Source organism: Oncorhynchus mykiss, chromosome 4 (genome assembly GCF_057628025.1).
Source record: "Oncorhynchus mykiss isolate SJ-2025 chromosome 4, ASM5762802v1, whole genome shotgun sequence".
NCBI lineage: Eukaryota > Metazoa > Chordata > Actinopteri > Salmoniformes > Salmonidae > Oncorhynchus > Oncorhynchus mykiss.
The window spans coordinates 36,651,791-36,671,881 of record NC_143025.1 but is presented as its reverse complement, the minus strand read 5'-3'; the positions used below and the strand labels follow the sequence as shown (position 1 = coordinate 36,671,881).

The 20,091-nt window shown below is 43.3% G+C and overlaps 1 protein-coding gene across 3 annotated transcripts in view; it reads right to left on the bottom strand.

Annotated features, from left to right (window-relative positions):
* Positions 1-1,980: 1,980 nt before the first annotated feature.
* LOC110521751 (myosin light chain kinase family member 4) overlaps positions 1,981-20,091 on the bottom strand; it is a 62,753-nt gene continuing 44,642 nt past the window's right edge. For 2 of the 3 annotated variants that reach the window (XM_021599591.3, XM_036969064.2), the window contains 13 exons: positions 13,401-13,494; positions 12,879-13,215; positions 12,509-12,735; positions 9,616-9,721; positions 8,259-8,352; positions 7,524-7,633; positions 7,119-7,260; positions 6,292-6,362; positions 6,044-6,172; positions 5,675-5,827; positions 5,465-5,543; positions 5,200-5,250; positions 1,981-5,069 (listed from right to left, as the gene is read on the bottom strand). In XM_021599591.3, coding sequence (XP_021455266.3) covers positions 5,007-5,069; positions 5,200-5,250; positions 5,465-5,543; positions 5,675-5,827; positions 6,044-6,172; positions 6,292-6,362; positions 7,119-7,260; positions 7,524-7,633; positions 8,259-8,352; positions 9,616-9,721; positions 12,509-12,735; positions 12,879-13,215; positions 13,401-13,494 — 1,656 coding nt within the window. In that variant the 3' untranslated portion in view covers positions 1,981-5,006. Of the gene's footprint in view, positions 5,070-5,199; positions 5,251-5,464; positions 5,544-5,674; positions 5,828-6,043; positions 6,173-6,291; positions 6,363-7,118; positions 7,261-7,523; positions 7,634-8,258; positions 8,353-9,615; positions 9,722-12,508; positions 12,736-12,878; positions 13,216-13,400; positions 13,495-17,879; positions 19,108-20,091 lie in introns of those variants that run through there. The other variant, XM_021599590.3, reaches the window with a different exon arrangement.

The window sequence follows — 20,091 nt, the reverse complement described above, 5'->3', positions numbered from 1 at the left end:
GACCAGCTCTGTTCTATTCTTTGACCTACCAAATACACACACACACACTCTCTCTCTCTCTCCCTCTCTCTCTCTCCTCTCTCTCGCTATCCCCTCTCTCTCTACACGATAAAAACGCCCCCATCAATCCCGCCATCCCTTCAGAGTTTATTTGTTCAGGTGAGCGTAGTGAAGTGAATATATTGGCTTCTCAGTTGGAGGGCCTAATTACGTCTAGAACCTGCTGCTTTCATCTTGCTCTGCGTGACACGCATATCCCGCCGCCGCATCGCTCAGGGCCTGGTTTTAAGGTAAATACCTGGAGGCAGGGCACAAGGAGCACTAGCAGCACACCCATGGTAAGAAGTCAGGTCCTGCGGTCTAATCATGAGCCCACCACAGGCATCAAGCAGAGGTTAGACCTGTAGGTTTGTTGTATAGGATCGTGTACTGTAGGCCTAATAGAAAGTTATAGTCTAGCCACCGTCTCACTTTTGTCCTATTGGACCAGCATCAGGTCTGACCAGCCAAGACATTTACCCCTTAGGCCAGGTTTTCCCAAACTCGGTCCTGGGGCCCCCTTGGGTGCACGTTTTGGTTTTTGTCCTAGCACTACACAGATGTGACAAATAACCAGCTTCTCATCAAGCTTTGAATATTTGAACCAGCTGCGTAGTGCTAGGGCAAAAAAAACTAAACTTGTACCCAGGAGTGGCCTCAGGACCGAGTTTGGGAAACTACATGTTTCACAATGATTAAGTCTGTGGGGTGAATAAAAAAAGGTACATCTAAATAGGCATTGAAGAAGTAGTGTTAATGGTTTTGTTATAGCCCCTATCCAGAGAATATGTAAAGGGTCCATAAACAGCCCATCCAACTACCTCATCCCCATACTGTATTTATTTATTTATCTTGCTCCTTTGCACCCCAGTATCTCTACTTGCACATTAATATTCTGCACATCTACCATTCCAGTGTTTAATTGCTATACTGTAATTACTTCTCCACCATGTCCTATGTATTGCCTTACCTCCCTTGTCTTACCTCATTTGCACTCACTGTATGTAGACTTTTATTTTTTCTACTGTATTATTGACTGTATGTTTGTTTATTCCAGGTGTAACTCTGTTGTTGTATGTGTCGAACTGCTGTGCTTTATCTTGGCCAGGTCGCAGTTGTAAATGAGAACTTGTTCTCAACTAGCCTACCTGGTTAAATAAAGGTGAAATAAAATACCATTTTAAAAATGTGTTTTCTCCATATTTAGGCAACTTGTCTTACTGTAGCCTATGTCGTCTTCAAAAAGAGATATAAAATACTAGAAATATGGTGTTGATTCACCAGGGACTATCAAAGCAATATGATGTGGACCTTAAACAAATCAAGCATGAGCCGCACTGCTTGAAATATGGGGCTGCCTCAGTATGAGGGTTGATTGTTGCCGTTTAATACTGCTCTCTGGTGGCCAGTTTGAGACATAAACAAAAGTCTCCAAATGATTACTGATTGATATGCCCTGTACAACAGGCATCCCACAGGGATACAAAAGAGGGGAAAGTTTGGTTGTGATTCAGCAGTTTTTCTCTTGTTATTTCAGTCACTCAAATAGCCCATGTCAGCAAAACATTTTTAGATTAATAAATTAGTCTAGCGGCCAGCTATCTGAACTTGGTCAAATTACCGACCATGGGCCCCAATTGATTTTTTTACTCACTCAAATATCCTATTAAAAACTGTAAACATTTCCCTCAACCCTATGGCAAAATTTGCAAAATTGCAGGAAATTAACTCTAAACCTATATTTTTTCTCTCCGCTGTTAAAAGGGGGATGCTAAAATGTTTTGCTCGCAAGGTGGGGGAAACACAAGTTGCCCATCCCTGCTGTAGAAAATAGGAGGATTCTATTGCCTCACGATTTTCCATAACTCCTTTCAATGAACTTTCTCTATACTGTCAATTAAAGTATTGCTCACATTGTAGAGTAAAACCAGGAATAAATCATGTCAGGATTTTTATTTAGTTATCTTTCTACATTTCTATCTAGGAATCATCACAGGAAAACAAACTTGGAAAAACAAATCGCGTATTTTGTAACAATTCACAACGCTTTTCCACTTTGAAAGGGTATAAAGAGAACAACTTGATATCATGGAGGGGACATCTGACCAAGAAATAATCTGACAATCAATCAATATCTGACCAAATAATAATCAAGCCACTATCCATAGGTTGAGAATAGCGAGGCAATAATACACACATTTTTATTTTATTTAGATCTACAGTAGAATTCCTCAAACACTTCAAATGTAATCAGTAGAACACAAATAAATGAATAAACTCTTCTTTTATGTGTTTTATTCTCTCCTGGGTCTAATATACTACTATATACCCTTCTCATGGACGCTAAGCCTTGCGTTTCAAGTAAAATCTGTTTAGGAACCAAGACAACTCATGAACATAAATTCTAACTTCAGAGCCTGGTCCCAGATCAGTTTGTGCTCTTGCCAACTTCATTGCTGTCAGTGTCAAGCTAATTATAATTGACATGACAATGAGTGACAAGAAGTTGGTGTGAGAGCACAAATAGACTGGCACTGGTTGAATCAGCGTTGTTTCCATGTAATTTCAACCCCAAAAATCTATGTGATGATGTTGAATCAACATGTAAAACTGTATGGAACAAAAATATAAACGCAACGTGCAAAAAATGTCAACAATTTCACTGATTTACAGTTCATATAGGGAAGTAAGTTAATTCAAAATAATAAATTCAACCCTAATCTATGTATTTCACATGACTGGGCAGGGGCGCAGCCATGGGCGGGCCTGGGAGGGCATAGGCCCGCCCACTGGGGAGTCAGGCCCAGCAAATCAGAATTAGTTTTTCCCCACAAAAGGCCATTATTAAAGACAGAAATACTCCTTAGTTTCATCAGCTGTCTGTGTGGCTGTTCCCAAACAATCCCGCAGGTGAGGAAGCCAGATGTGGAGGTCCTTGACTGTTACATGTGGTCTGCGGTTTTAAGACCGGTTGGACATACTGCCAAATTCTCTAAAACGACGTTGGATGTGGTCATGGTAGAGAAATTAACATTCAGTTCTCTGGCAACAGCTCTGGTGGACATTCCTGCACTCAGCATGCCAATTGCACGCTTCCTCAAAACGTGAGACATATGTGGCATCGTGTTGTGTGACAAAACTGCACATTTTAGAGTGGCCATTTACTGTCCCTAGCACAAGGTGCACCTATTTTAGAACTTGTTTTCAGTTGGATTAACATTCCTAACAGCCTACCCGACCGCTCGGAGGCGACTGCATGGTCCTAAAGCACACCGTTGCCTGTTTAGTATCACATTCCAATGATAAAACTGGGGGGGACAAAAATGCAATTTCAGAATGTGGGGGGGACATGTCCCTTGTTTCAGCTCATGAAACATGGGACCATCACTTTACATGTTGTGTAAATATTTTTGTTCAGTATAATTGGATTTACGTTGTCAACGTGAGGGCATTTCGTCTTTTTTTCACCCAACTTTTAACATAAATCTTTTAATCTAAATAATTATTGAATTCACGTTAGTTGACAACTGAACCAAATGTAAATCAAAAGTCGAACTGACATCTGTGCCCAGTGGATGGCGACTAACTTCAGTGATAAACATGAATTATTCAAACATATAGGTAGTGTTCAGTAGTATGCCTTCATGGAAGGTGAGAGGGCTACTCCAAATGGCCAAAGCAAAGCAGGGTCAAAGGTCAAGCCAACAGCATGCAAGCACAGAGGTGGTTTTATAGTAAATCCACACCTGTGGTGCCAGGAGAAAGTAACGTTAGCAGCAATGGGAAGAGCAAATACTAAGGAATAATCTGTTAATGTTCCAATTTCAATCAATCAATACAACAAACTTCAAATGGGGCAAATGAAGAAGAAATGGACAGTATTGTCAAATGTAAAGAAGAAAAAAAGCACTCCTAACTCTAGAAACTATGCTAGGAAAATACGAGGAAAATAAATGCTCCCACACCAGATTTCTAATTCAAAACCTCTCAAATAAATAAAAAACGCACTGGCATGACAAGACTTGGTAAACTAGACCTATGATAAGGTATTTCACATCCACAGTATGCTGAAAATGTACATAAATAATATGATGGGGGTTCCGTTTGTACTCGATAGTGATCCATTAAAGTTCAGGGCATGATGCTTATAACATGTGACTGTGCAAAATACCTTGATTAATTACACAAAACTGTTATGACGGTAGCCATCATATTAACACATGCGTTTCTTTATCAAGTAATGTCAAGTTTTAGGTAACCGTTACACCACATTCATTGCAATATGATAAATACTACATCAATACTGGATACAATTTCTACTGGGGGAAAACGGGCACTTTGCTATTTCACGCCACGCCTCATCTTTCATTCAGCAGGATGATGCCTTACTGGGTCCGAGGGGCTGTGCATGATGTCCTCTCAGACTAGAAGCCCTCCTCCTAAACCTCAGCCCAGGGGCTGCACATGTCCGCTCTGTCCCAACGGGGTTCTTTCAGAACAGGGTTCTTTTGCTAGGAGAGCAATACACTGGCCCATAAGGGACATCCAGCTGCTGAACAAACAGTTGTTGGCCACCCCACCTGCAATCCCCTCTTCCCTTGTCGTGGCAAAGGTTCCTTCTTCTTGTGCTTGCAGGACTGAATGATCGCATGGTGAACCGCACGCCACTGTGGACATTGTTAGCTGGGTTTGTTAGCTGAGAGTCTTTGGTGATGTTGTGGCCAGAGTAACAGAGTGGGAGGGGGCTGGGGTTGGAGGTAGAAATGTAACCCTAAACTTCCTGCCGGCCTCACACCCTCCCATCTGTGGCGAAAGCTATAGCGAGCCGCGGTGCAAAGATAACGAATGCGAGGATGTGAGGCAGTGCAGAGAGTAGTGATCGAGTAGTCATACAGGTACAGCAGTGTTGGTCCAGGTTGGGCCCCGCCCCTGGCCCCAGTGTCAACAATAGGCACCTGCCCGTGTCATCATAAGGTGCCCACAGGGTCTTGGGAGTCCTTTTGGAGGGGAGAATCATTCTGGATGGGGGACTAAACCAATAGAAAAGAAAGACTGAATAAGCCCCTGATGTTTGGCACCTACAGTATATTTGTTAATATAGATGAAAGGAAAGTCAATAAGGTTTGTGAGCTGGTTGGCTGGGTGGTTTTGAGGGCTTACCGGTCTAGATTTTCGGGGAGGGTGAGGGTGCGTTGAGTGGCACTTATTTTTCTGTAAGAAAATGTACAGTGTGTTTACCATGTTAGTGTACTGTGATACAAATGGGTTAAATGCATCATACCAAACAAATCTCAAGGATGGAAAGTTTGTTTGTTTGTGTTTGTGTTTGTGTGTTTGTGTGTGTGTGTGTGTGTGTGTGTGTGTGTGTGTGTGTGTGTGTGTGTGTGTGTGTGTGTGTGTGTGTGTGTGTGTGTGTGTGTGTGACCTTCTGATGCAGGCGGTAGTGAAGATTACGGTCCGACAGCCAGGAATGTTTCAGTGACTGTGAGGCACTCATCCTCCAACTAGGGAACACACCCACAAACACACACACGCATGATTGAAACACACACTATCACAGGGATACACAGGTCTACAATTGAATAATAATACAACCTTAGACAGCGCACAAAAAGTAACACACAGTAACTTTTACCTATTGCTCTTGATCAGCAGGCGCGCAATGAAGTCTTTGGCCTCCTCAGAGATGTCGGTGAACTCCTCCTCCTCAAAGTTCCACTGACAGGCAAGGATGTTGTTCAGTGTCTCGTTGTCATCGTCACCAAGGAATGGAGACAGACCAGTCAGCCTGGAGGCACAGCGAGAGAGGTGAGCCACAGTGATGACATTGAGGATAAGTGATCACAAAAGCTCTGACAAAGGCTAGGAGGCTGAAACGTTAGCTATTAATACCATGCAAGCTCCGTTGCGCGGGAGCCTGTTTCCTTTGAATAGTGTTGTTTAGGTGTCAGCACATTGAATTAAAACCATGTCGCTGGAAATGTTATTGGTTATGAGGACTCACAGCATGTATGTGATGACCCCCAGACTCCACATGTCTGTGGGGAATGAGACAAATTCATAGTTGATGACTTCCGGAGCTAGGAATTCCGGCGTTCCAAAATTAACCCTCAACTTTTCCCTGGGCTTATACCTGAGACCGGGATGGAGGAGGGAATGAGGAGAGAAGAGTGGTAATAAGAACATGTAGAGAATGCCCCCAAAGAGAGACAGAGAAATAGACCATATATACTGTAGATATGTGTATCTTACCTTCTTGCAAGCCCAAAGTCTATTATTTTGATCTTGTTCGTAGCTCTGCTCACACACAGAATGTTCTCCGGCTAGGAAAGGACACAAAAGAGTGAGACAAAGAAACTAGCTGCCTATTCTAAGACAATGACCGAAAGGTGGTGATACAGGCAAGGTCTTCAATAAAGATAAATAGAGAGAAGTGCACAGGTGGAGGAGAAAATGGGAAAGAGATGGATCCTCAAAAAGTTCTACAGCTGCACCATCGAGAACATCCTGACCGCTTGCATCACCACCTGGTATGGCAACTGTTCGCCATCCGACCGTAAGGCGCTACAGAGGGTAGTGTGTACCTCACAGTACATCACTGGGGCCAAGCTTCCTGCCATCCAGAACCTATATACTGGGCGTGTCAGAGGAAGGGCCAAAAAATTGTCAAAGACTCCAGTCACCCAAGTCATAGACTGTTCTCTCTGCTACCGCATGGCAAGCGGTACCGGAAAGCCGAGTTTAGGTCCAAAAAACTCCTTAACAGCTTCTACCCACAAACCCATAAGACTGCTGAACAATTAATCAAATGGCCACCCAGACTATTTACATTTACCCCCCTCCCCCATATATAGCCTCGCTATTGTAAACTTATTGTGTTACTTTTTATTTTATTTAGTACTTCAGTTTATTTAGTAAATATTTTCAAAACTATATTTCTTGAACTGCGCTGTTGGTTAAGGGCTCGTAAGTAGGCAGTTCCCAGTAACTTCTACACCTGTTGCATTCGGGCGCATGTGACAAATAAAATGGGATTCGATTTGAATGGCAAATGAAGACCTAAAGTGTGTGTCATATACCTTGAGGTCGAGATGTAAGATGTACATCTTGTGCATGTACTGTAATCCCTCACAGATCTGTCTGATGAACAGCACCGTGTCCAGCTCTGTCAGGTTGTAGTTCTCGTCGATGATCCGGTCAAACAGCTCCCCTCCATCCACACTGTGTAGAGGTGAGAAATACAGTCACGCACATTCTGGATGGTAGAGCGGAGAGAGATCCCGTCACACACAGGAATATAGACCGGCGATATATGGTGTAGCGCAAAGAGGAGAAACACACACACTTTAGATACTTTCTTTGAATCTTCAAAATCACACTACAAACGGAAGGATTCAAACATTTCAAAGGCCACAGATACAAACTCATATATATATATATACCTGTATATATACAGAGAATAAGAGAGAGAGAGGGAGACCCACTATTCCATGACGAGGATGATGTCGTGGTGTGACTCGAAGGCAGCGTAGAGCTGGATCAGGTTGGCGTGATTGAGTTGGTTCATCACCTGGATCTCATTCTTCACCACGTCCTGGGAAACAGGCCAATACTTTAGAGACAGACAGAGAGACAGAGAGACAGAGAGACAGAGAGACAGAGAGACAGAGAGACACCCACCCAACGAGGTCCGTTTTTGAGACCTACAGCACCACACAGAAACTTGAGCCAGCTACGGCTTTGAGCCTGGTTAACTACACTTTATGAATATCTGAAATGACAACGTAGCCATTCAGCGATGCACTGCCACAGACATCTGATGGCTATCTCATCTCACATATCACACTAAGCTGAGATGAGACTGACTCATGTGCCGTGAGTATTAGGGGGGATTAAGCTATATCTATTTAAAAATGTTTCTCTATTCTTTATGGCGTTGTGCTATTATAAAATATCCTTCCATCTTCATGGAGGGGACATTGGACACATACTGTACAACTGACATAATGGCCCCTTTCCAAATGGCACTGTACTCCCTATGTAGAGCATTGCTTTTGACCAGGGCCCTGATCAAAAGTAGTGCACTAGATAGGGAATGGGGTGTCATTTGGGACATGCGAATTCTTTACGACATATGCCATCGATTTCTGAAATATATACCTGGGAGGCCTCTATTAAAGTATCTGTTTCAGGTCTAAAATTTAGATCAAGGTCTTTACCTTCTCTTTCTGGCTCCTGGCTTTGATAATCTTGGCAGCCAGCTTCAGTCCAGAAGAGTTCTCTACGCATTTATGGACTTGTCCAAAACGTCCCCTATGGACCCAAAGTCACAAACAGAGAAACACGTTCACAAACAGTGATTACACCCTGTTCTTTTTGTCTAGGCTAAGGATAGTACAGTAATAACCTTATAGTAATGTTTATTTTCTATATCAGGCTTTTGGGGTTGTCATTGTAGGGCGTAGGCATGGCAAACACACTCTCTCTCTCTCTCTCTGTAATGACGTCAATCAGTAATATAAATTATGTGTCACTATTGCAGCTATCTGGGAGATGTGTTAGCGTGCAGAGCAGTAATACAGTAATCAGCAGATACAGAGCCTGGGTTTAACACTGGCTGACTGGCTGGTTGCATCAGAGAGGCCTGTCACACACACACACACACACTGGTTTTAACACTGGCTGACTGGCTGGTTGCATCAGAGAGGCCTGTCACACACACACACACACACACACACACACACACACACACACACACACACACACACACTGGCTTTAACACTGGCTGGTTGCATCAGACACCCCTGTCACACACACACACAGTGGTGTAAAGTCCTTCAGTAAAACTACTTTAAAGTACTACTCAAGTCATTTTGGCGGGGTACCTGTACTTTACTATTATATTTTTGATTACTTGTACTTTTACGTCACTACATTCCTAATGACAATAATGTATTTTTTACTCCATACATTTTCCCTGACACCCAAAGTACTCGTTACATTTTGAACGCTTATAAAAAATGCTTCATTTGTAAATTATGTTTGAGTCTTGGAGTGTGCCCCTGGCAATTGTGATGTCTGACATGCATAATATTAAGGAATTTAAATTATTTACACTTTTACTTTTAATACTTAAGTATATGTAAAACCAAATAATTGTATACTTTTACTCAAGTAGTGTACTTGGTGACTTTTACTTGAGTTATTTTCAATTAAGGTATCTTAAATGTTTCTCAAGTATGACAATTGGGTACTTTTTCTACCACTGCCTGCGCGTACTCACACACACACTCTGTCATTGCGTAATAAATGCCCCCTGGGCCGTCTAATCATCTGCCATTGAGAAGGCATTTAAAACAGCTCTGGAAAATACTGTAACTGGCCCCACCACAAGTGTGAGATTTCCCCTGATTTCATTCCAACTGTGGAGTAAAAATAAATGGCCTGACTGTGATGTTGTGAGAGCAGAGGTTGGGGGTTTCAGTGTAGTGTGTGTTTGAAGGTCTAATTGAACTGTGAGTGTATTATGGATTCACTGCCTGGGCCTGCCATCCTTTCTCTCTCCTCCCAACTCACCCTCCTAGGACCTCCTCTCTGTTAATGGCGTAGAAGGTAGTAACCTGGTGAGGTTTCGGAGTCACGATGCGGTGGTCAAAGGGGGCTGCTGGCGGAGGGCTAGAGTCTGGAGAGAAGAGAGAGAGAGATGGAGGAAAGGGATAAGGGATATCATGGACATGGGGAGAAAGGGTGTAAGGGGACAGAAGTGAGGATAGGGAGGAGCATACAGAAGACAGATTCCTTTCTTAGTAACCAAACAGATCATATGGCGTAATGCCAGCATTTCATAATCCAATATGCCAGCTGTGTCATGTGTGTGAAGTTCATACATGCATGGTGTTAAAGAGATACTTTGGGAATTTGGCAATCCATTTCCCCAGAGTCAGATGAACTCGTGGATACCATTTTTATACCTCTGTGTGCAGCTTGGAGGAAGTTGCTAACTAGCATTAGTGTATAGTCTGGAAGTCTACAGGTACAGTTGAAGTCAGAAGTTTACATACACTTAGGTTGGAGTCATTAAAAGTTGTTTTTCGGCCTCCCGGGTGGCGCAGTGGTTAAGGGCGCTGTACTGCAGCGCCAGCTGTGCCATCAGCTGAGTCCCTGGGTTCTCGCCCAGGCTCTGTCGTAACCGGCCGCGACCGGGAGGTCCGTGGGGCGACGCACAATTGGCCTAGCGTCGTCCGGGTTAGGGAGGGATTGGTCGGTAGGGATCTCCTTGTCTCATCGCGCACCAGCGACTCCTGTGGCGGGCCGGGCGCAGTGCGCGCTAGCCAAGGTTGCCAGGTGCACGGTGTAGCCTCTGACACATTGGTGCGGCTGGCTTCCGGGTTGGATGCGCGCTGTGTTAAGAAGCAGTACGGCTGGTTGGGTTGTGTATTAGAGGACGCATGACATTCAGCCTTCGTCTCTCCCGAGCCCGTACGGGAGTTGTAGCAATGAGACAAGATAGTAGCTACTACAACAATTGGATACCACGAAATTGGGGAGAAAAAGGGGTCAAAAATTCAAAAATAAATAAATAATTAAACTCGTTTTTCAACCACCACAAATTTCTTGTTAACAAACTATTGTTTTGGCAAGTCGGATAGGACATCTACTTTGTGCATGACACAAGTAATTTTTCCAACAATTGTTTCCAGACAGAATATTTCACTTATAATTCACTATCACAATTCCAGTGGGTCAGAAGTTGACATACACTAAGTTGATGGCTTTAGAAGCTTCTGATAGGCTAATTGACATCATTTGAGTCAAATGGAGGTGTACCTGTGGATGTATTTCAAGACCTACCTTCAAACTCAGTGTCTCTTTGCTTGACATCATATGAAAAGCAAAAGAAATCAGCAAAGACCTTAGAAAAATATTGTAGACCTCCAAAAGTCTGGTTCATCCTTGGGAGCAATTTTCAAATGCCTGAAGGTACCACGTTCATCTGTACAAACAATAGTACGCAAGTATAAACATGGGACCATGCAGCCGTCGTAGCGCTCAGGAAGGAGACGTGTTCTGTCTCCTAGAGATGAATGTACTTTGGTGCGAAAAGTGCAAATCAATCCCAGAACAACAGCAAAGGAGATGCTGGAGAAAACAGGTACAAAAGTATCTATATCCACAGTAAAAGGAGTCCTATATCAACATAACCTGAAAGGCCACTCAGCAAGGAAGAAGCCACTGCTCCAGAACCGCCATAAAAAACCCAGACTAGCGTATCGTAATTTTTGGAGAAATGTCTTCTGGTCTGATGAAACAAAAATAGAACTGTTGGGCCATAATGACCATTGTTATGTTTGGAGGAAAAAAGGGGGAAGCTTGCAAGCCGAAGAACACCATCCCAACCGTGAAGCACGAAGGTGGCAGCATCATGTTGTGGGGGTGCTTTGCTGCAGGAGGGACTGGTGCACTTCACAAAATAGATGGCATCATGAGGGTGGAAAATTATTTGGATATATTAAAGCAACATCTCAAGACATCAGTCAAGAAGTTAAAGCTTGGTTGCAAATGGGTCTTCCAAATGGACAATGACCCCAAGCATACTTCCAAAGTTGTGGCAAAATAGCTTAAGGAGAACATAGTCAAGGTATTGGAGTGGCCATCACAAAGCCCTGACCTCAATCCTATAGAACATTTGTGGGCAGATCTGAAAAAGCATGTGCAAGCAAGGAGGCCTACAAACCTGACCCAGTTACACCAGCTCTGTCAGGAGGAAGGGGCCAAAATTCACCCAACTTATTGTGGGAAGCTTGTGGAAGGTCACCCAAAACGTTTGACCCAAGTTAAACAATTTAAAGTCAATGCTACCAAAAACGAATTGAGTGTATGTAAACTGAGAATGTGATTTAAGAAATAGAAGCTGAAATAAATCACTCACTATTATTATTCTGTTATTTATGACATGTCACATTCTTAAAATAAAGTGGTGATCCTAACTGACCTAAGACAGGAAACCTTTACTATGATTAAATGTCAGGAATTGTGAAAAACTGAGTTTAAATGTATTCGGCTAAGGTGAATGTAAACTTCTGACTTCAACTGTATCTACTAGCATACTAGCATTGGCTATTGAAATTTCCTTTAATTTCCTGTATTCTGGACACGGAGACATTAACATGGTATACACGAGTTCATCTGGCTCTGGGAAAGTAGTCAGATGTATCTCTTTAATGTAATGTGATCTGTGGTGTGAGTGACTGAAAGTCTAAGTCTAATGTCCCTAACTAGAAAGTTTCTGAATGTTTATCAGACTGCTTGCCCATCCAGGGTAATATCAAGATACTTAACTTAATTTACAGAAAATATCTCACTACCCTATTTTATTTTAGGAATGTTGCCAGAATGACAACAAAAGTCCAAATTAGCTTTGTTTTCAAACATTTGCCAGTTTCCCATTCTGAAAAATGATGAACCTTACCAATGATATACTCTTTTGGCTGTCCATCATCCACCTCCTCTTCCTTCTCCGTCTTCTCTGCCTCTGATTGGGCAGCCTGAAGCTCTGAACCCTCAGGAACTCCTTCTTCCTCCTCTCCCCCCTCTTTCCTTTCCCCCACTCGACTCTTTTTCAAGTTATCTTTCACCCAATACTCCTCTTTGATTCCACGTTTACTGCTGGCAGCCACCTCACCTAACTCCGCAGAACTAAATAACAAACAAACATCAAAACAACTATCAATTGTGTTAAGTAAGTAACTGCCAGTAGTTATTTTGGTAAGCGAATACAGAAGTTGAGATTTACAGTCATAGTAGTAATGTCATAAGATGGGCTGAGTGTTGAAAGGTACCTTCCTAGAGGTTCTGATGACTCTTTCTCCCCTCCTTCCCCTCTCTTCTCCCCGTCTTCCTCTTGAACGTGCTCCACCTTAATCTTCAGTGCCTCTCCCTCTCTTCCCTCCTCTTCCTCGGGGTCAGATTCACCAAATATATCCCCCTCCCCTTCCTCTTCTTCTCTGGCCCTCTGCTCTTCCTCCTGCTCAGGGGTTTTCCTCTTCTCCTCCTCTTCCATGTATTGGACAACAGGGATGTGGGGCATGTCCAGAACCACCCCATTACCATGGGAACGCTCAGCATTCTGCCTGTTGAGCTTCTCTACCTGGTCTAGAAGGAGGGCCTCTACAGAGTCTGAGGAGGGACAAACAGAGCAGACAACATCATGCTTTGGGGTAGATTCACCCCATCAACATCTTTATTTTCCTGAAACAATCATCCTTACTTTCAAAGAGCAGCCTTCATTGGATGGGTATTACCAAAGAGCACTCCTGCTCTAGTTCATTTATATTTATTTTACTGCTGTCTATCTCTGCTACCTGATACATCTGGAGGCTTCTTCTTCTGGGCTTTCAGGCACTTCAGGCTGAGCTTGGCCTTGTCCTTCCCATCCCTCATCCCATTGCCCTTCAGCTGACAGGGAGATAGGAGGAGACATAGAAACATTAAACTCTCATAGCAAACCGAAGAAATCCCCATGAAAAGCTGTCCGTTTAAGCTAGAGATATTTGTTTTTTTGCATGGGCTGCGTTTCAATCCCCCACATCCTCCAATGTCGGCCTTCTGCATCTTAGCTAGAAGGTGGCCGAGCTACAGCTGTGTTTGTCAGACCAGAAGACATGTCCGAACGGATAGGGAAAGGTGAGACTCTCGGACACTTACATGTCACCTGTTATTCTCAAGAACACCAACAAGCATCACGGGACTCCTCTGAAGTCGGTACCGCCGATCTGCCAACTTCTGTTTGTATCGTCCGAACAGTATGGGCTACATACTAATATGACCCCTCTATGGAAAAGGTGAGTCTTGTTTTGCTCTAGAACACCCACCAGCCTCAAGACTCGCCTGAAGGCAGCCTGGTACCACTAAACAAAACACGTGCGAAGTATACTGCCCCTTCAGAAAGTATTCACACTTCTTGACTTTTTCCACAGTTTGTTGTGTTAAAAAGTTGGATTCAAATGGATTTAATTGCCGTTTAATTTTTTTCGGCGATGTTCTATACAAAATGCTCTGTAATGTCAAAGTGGACGAAAAATAGGAACATTTGTGAAAAAAATCATGAAACATAAAACACTAATATATCTTGGTTAATGCTATGAAGTATTCAACCCGCTGAGTCAATACATGTTAGAATCACCTTTGGCAGCGATTACAGATGTGGGTCTTTCTGGGTAAGTCTCCAAGAGCTTTCCACACCTGGATTGTGGAACATTTCCCCATTTCTAATTTTCAAAATGTTTCAAGCTCTGTCAAATTGGTCATTGCTAGACAACCTTTTTTCAGGTCTTGACATAGATTTTCGAGCAAAGTTAACTATGTGACTGTTTTAAAGTCACCATTGGCCTCTTGGTGAAATCCCTGAGTGGTTTCCTTCCTCTCCGGCAACTGAGTTAGGAAGGACGCCTGAATCTTTGTGGTGACTGGATGTATTGATACACCATTCAAAGTGTAATTAATAACTCATAACTTCATGCTCAAAGGGATATTCAATGACTGCTTTTTTTTTTTACCCATCTACCAATAGATGCCTTTCTTTGCGAGTCATTGGACTTTTTGTGGGTGAAAAAAATTCACTGCTCGACTGAGGGACCTTACAAATAATTGTATGTGTGTGTGGTACAGAGATGAGGTAGTCATCAACAAATAATGTTAAACCCTGTTAGTGCACACAGGTTGAGTCCATACAACTTATTATGTGACTTGTTTAATGCTATGATAGTGAATGTAAAGAGAAGGGAGTGATGGAAAGAAATTTAGAAGGGAAAGATTTGAGACTCCAAAAGTGTTGACACATTCGTTTCCACCTCCCATTACCAACAATTTGCACATATGGCCAGGGTGCTTTAATTATCTGTGAAAGCTATTAGTTCAGATTCCATGCATGTATTATATAACAGAGTGTGCATACAGCAGCACATTTCTGTTAGCAACAGTTAAGTTGTATCTTTCACTACTCATAAACAGATGCAGGTGTTTGTAGCCTTTGCTATGGTTGCCATCATAACTGAAGCATGGTTGTCATGTCGGACAGATCCTCTCCTCGACAGGAACAGTACAGGGCTATCATGTCATCTCAGTGTGTGTGTGTGTGTGTGTGTGTGTGGCGTGTCTAACTAGACTTATGGGGACCAGAAGTCCCCACAAGAATAATTAACAAACAAAAACTGGAAAGGGTTGAGGTTATGTTTTGAGTTAGGGTTAGAGGTTAGGGGAAATAGTATTTTGAATGGGAATCAATTGAGTGTCCCCACAAGGTTAGTTAAGCAAGACTGTGTGTATGTTTGTGTGTGTCAAATGTTATTTTATTTTATTCGTCACATGCGTCGAAAACCAACAGGTGTAGACTAGCAGTGAAATGCTTCACTCTGGTCCTCCCCAACAATGCAGAGAGAAAGAAAATAGAGAAATAATAGAAAAGTAAATACGTAATAATAAAAAAACAAAAAATCCAATATGAGTAATGAGAACATGGCTATATACAAAGGGTACCAGTCAGTGGCGGTCAGTGCCATTAAAGATGAGGGAGAACAATATTTTTTTTATGAGCATGGCTTATTTCTATTACAGCATGTTGGATGACTGTCATTCATGTTCGGTTCACCCAGTTCAATGTAACATCGATAGGTTTAGGCAACTACGTGATACTCAAATATTTCCTATACCCATCATGGGGTTGCTACAAACCTAGCATATGTTGGTGACACACAGGTTGAGAGAAAAATGTGAGGTGACAGACGGTGACACATGGACAGACAGTGACACATTCAATGGCACTTTGCACACTCTTGCCTGCATCTAGCTGATATAGGGTGTAATCACTAGTTGCAGTTGCAAACCAGAGTTTCTATTGGACAAATTCAGGTATGTTTATCCCAATTTCATTCCACTTGCTTCCGTTTAAGAAATGTTTTTCAACAAAATCGGCAGGATGAAATAGACCCCTGATCACACATTAGCACAGTTCACTTTCAAAGCAGCCATCTACACACTCTCCTCCTCTCATCTTTTCCATTCATTTGTGGACTTTAATGCAAAACACATCAGCGGTCTGGGACTAGGCAAAAAAAAAATCAAACAAAAACCTTGATAACGTAACCGCTAACCGCTACACACAGGCTACATTGTTGTCACCATATTAGTTAAAGTAACGTCATAGTCAACATAGCTAATAGAACTAATGCGTTAGTAAACCCGCTAAAATCATGCAGTACTATGTACAGTCAGTAAGCAGTTTAGCAGTTACACCAGCGGGCCCCGGTGGAAGTAAATTAGTAAAACAAAAGCTTACCTTGACTTGGAAGAGTTCCAGTGTTGGATAGTCATAGCCAGCTAGCTAACATAGCATCCCGTCTGTTTGAGCCGGGTGTTTCAATATTTTAAACTAGCAAGCTGCATTAGCTAGCTAAGAAAATGAAAGTGGAAAAAAATATTGCTAGCACCCTCTTGCTCTCGCGCTCTCTCATCTTCTTAATTTCTGAAGAAATGGATTTGTTCAAAACTATTAAACTATTCTCTCTCTCTCTGAGTCAACTACTCACCACATTTTATGCACTGCTAGCTAGCTATAGCTTATGATTTCAGTACTAGATACATTTTCTGATCCTATGATTGAGTGAACAACATGTCAGTTCATGCTGCAAGATCTCTGATAGGTTGGAGGACGTCATCCGGAAGTTGTCAGTGTCAGAAACAATATGCCCAAAAATAAAAAATCATGATCAATGCAAAAAAAAAAAAAAAAAAAAAATAGCAGAATTGTTCAGGAGCCCGTAAAACGGTTGCTATCAATTACAGGGGTACATGCCATGTCCCAACAAGAGCTACTGAATCTGCAGAAAGCAGGTATAAATGATACCGGACTCATGTGTGCACATCACGCACACAGACAGAGTACAGCATTGTTCAGTTCACACAAACTTACAGACACACACAACGATAAACACACAATGTAAATATGAAATTAGCCTGAATACATAAGCACAAAGAAAACAGACACATGGTATGCGGTTCGACATTGGTTAAACCTAAAATATGTTGGCTGCTTCTAAAGTGTTAATAAAATCAATACCAGTCATCTAAAAACCCCACGAGCACTCCAGTTGCCTTTAGTTCTAGGTTGGGGCAATATTATCTCAGCCTTGAGAATAGGACTTCCATACAGTGGTTGAAGGATAGTTAAATGACTAAGCATGGTTGACATGCACAGTGTAATGCTGGACATGTGGAGATGCCTCCACAAAGCCAACTGTCCAACTGGTAGACTGATGAATCATGAGAAGTCATGTCACACATTCAGAGAGTTATCCACTAACACAATTATCCTCTATAAATGTCTGGCTCAGTCTCTGACTTCTAGACTCCTTCACTGGACACTGAATTTAGCTCACATAATGCTAAGGAACCCTAATATTAACTCCCAGAGACCAATCATTTTTTTTCTCATTTCACAGACACTATAGTCCTCTCCAATGCTGTGTAGACGATGTGACCAGGGTTGAATATGGACATTCAAAGTTTTGAGTGGTGATTCAAGCTAGCGAAGCCTCAAACGAAGATACAAAGAGGACCAGCAATGGCGTGTGTCAGCCCTGATATTAAGATACAGAGCCCTGGCTTCAATATACAAATGGAGGGAAAAAAGGGTCAGCACTCACGTGATTGTGATTTACAATTGAAGCTTTTAAATAATTCTCTTTCATAGCAACGTGTCTTTATACACCGCACACTGGCATGCGTTTCAGCTAACGCCTTCCTCGGGGCGTGTGTGGTGTGTGTAGTGTCCCATACAAACTCACCTTCCTGGCTTGTTTGGCCTTAGCCCCCTTACAGCCTCCAGGCTTGTTAAGCAGCAGCTCAGCCAGCAGAGAGCTCTTCACCACCTCACCGATGAAACCGATGACCTGATGCATTCCCTCCACCAGCCTCTCCACTCCCTCCAGCCTCTTCCCCTGCTGCTCCACTCGCTGGCTGGCCTCCTGCACCACCCCCTGGAGCACCCTACAGGCCGCAGCCACCTCCTGGGCCTGACCCTCGACCTCCACCCCCTGGGTCTGGGTCTTACCCTGGGTCTGGCCCAGACCTCCAGCCGACCCCCAGGCTCCGGACCGGAGAGAGGCCACCTCCCTCCCCACGCCCCCCAGGTCCCGGGACAGGCCGTCCAGCCGGGTGATGACAGTCTCCTGGAGGTTAAGCAGACGCTCCATCTGGCTGCTTAGAGAGTCCATGCGGCTTTCAGTCTCAACGCACCATGTAACAATGACCGGAGAAGAGGAGGAGGAGGAGGAGGAAGAGGGTGAGGACGGTGTCTGGGGTTGTTTGTCAGGTCCAGTGGGTGAACGTATCAGCTTTGTCCCGGCCAGTTTCTGACCATGAAGAGGGTTGGGGTCGTACACCTTGGCAAGAGAGTTGACCAGACTGGAGCTCATGGTGGGTTCCGCAGCAGAGCGGTCAACCATGGTCAATGGCTGGTTAAACCGTAATGTGTTCTTCACGCACACCTGTGTTCTTCACGCACAGCAGCTACGGTAGGTCTTCCCTGCTCTTCTCAAACACAAGCAACTTCCATCCTTGGTTAAACAACAGTCAATGGTTGGTTGAAATGACATGTAACCCTCCTCGTCCTGTACTTCTTCTAAATGGGAACCCAGGGTGATTGTTCCTTTTCCTTATCTTAAACCAGCACCTCTTTCTGAGTCCAGTCCACTAATTACAAGATGATACTCTTTCACTCCTTCACTCAGCAGCTTGCTCGTCTCTTCCCTGCTCTCCTCAAACACAGAAAACTCCCTCTGTGGTTATAGTCCAACCAGAAAACCGTCAGATCGTCCAACCAATTGACTGTTTGACCACTGAACTCTCTTCACATTGGAATAACGTCTAATAAGTCCAGTTCCAGCTTGTTAATGAAGAACAATGAAATTAAAATAATTTCCTAAAGACAAAAATACAGTCAGAGGAGACTGTGAAGAGAGACAGAGAACAGATCTCAACAGCTCAACAGAGGTGGAGTTTTATGAATAGAATGGGGCATAGAGGGTGTCCTCCGAAATACAGTGCAGCCCGCATCTGACGTCAGGACCTCACAGTGGTGAGTGGCTAGTGATGGGCACTAGAGGCTGGGGGTTGAGCACTGGTGGGTGCGGAGGGGGAAGCATGGGATATCTGTGTGACATCTGAGATGCTCCAAAAGCTTCCAGTCAGATGTCACGATCCTGAGAATGTTCTTTTGAAACACAAGCCACGTCTAAAAGACAAATCAGCCAACATCCAAAGACAAAAAAATAGAAACGCTAACAGCCGCTGCAGTGAAGAGTGAAAAAAGGTGAGGGACAGTTCAGACCATTTGAACCCCGTTGGTTTGAACACAGGAAGTTGATTCTTTAATGGCTTGGTTGGTGTGTGAGTTGTTGCGCTCACAGTGTGTGTGTGTGTGTGTGTGTGTGTGTGTGTGTGTGTGTGTGTGTGTGTGTGTGTGTGTGTGTGTGTGTGTGTGTGTGTGTGTGTGTGTGTGTGTGTGTGTGCTGAATGCATGTGACAGGTGGGAGTGCACGCAAGGCCACTAAGACTCTATTAACTCTTCTGAACCTGTGTTACAAACACAACACATCGGGAGTATTTCTGAACCTCTCCAAATGCCAACCGGTCATTTCCAGGGTCAAATCTTTCCTGGAGAGCCTGCCTTCCACAGATCTCAGCGCAAGTCTCGAGGCCTAATTCACGTTGACATTAAAAGTTCTCAATTAGCGACTATGATGAGACGAATAGTATAATTGCTGAGTGAATACAAAAATGAATAAGAGACAAGAGGGGTTAAGTAGGTTTCCAACTTCTTTACTTAAAGTGATAGTTCACCCAAATTACAAAATGACGTATTGATTTCCTCAGTTTGTAAGCAGTCTATGGACAAGGTATGACAGTAATCAATGCTTTGGTTTAGTTTCCCTGGCATTGTTTCCACATGCTAACGTTTGAGCATTCGTGGCACAAATCCCACTGTAAGTCAAGGGA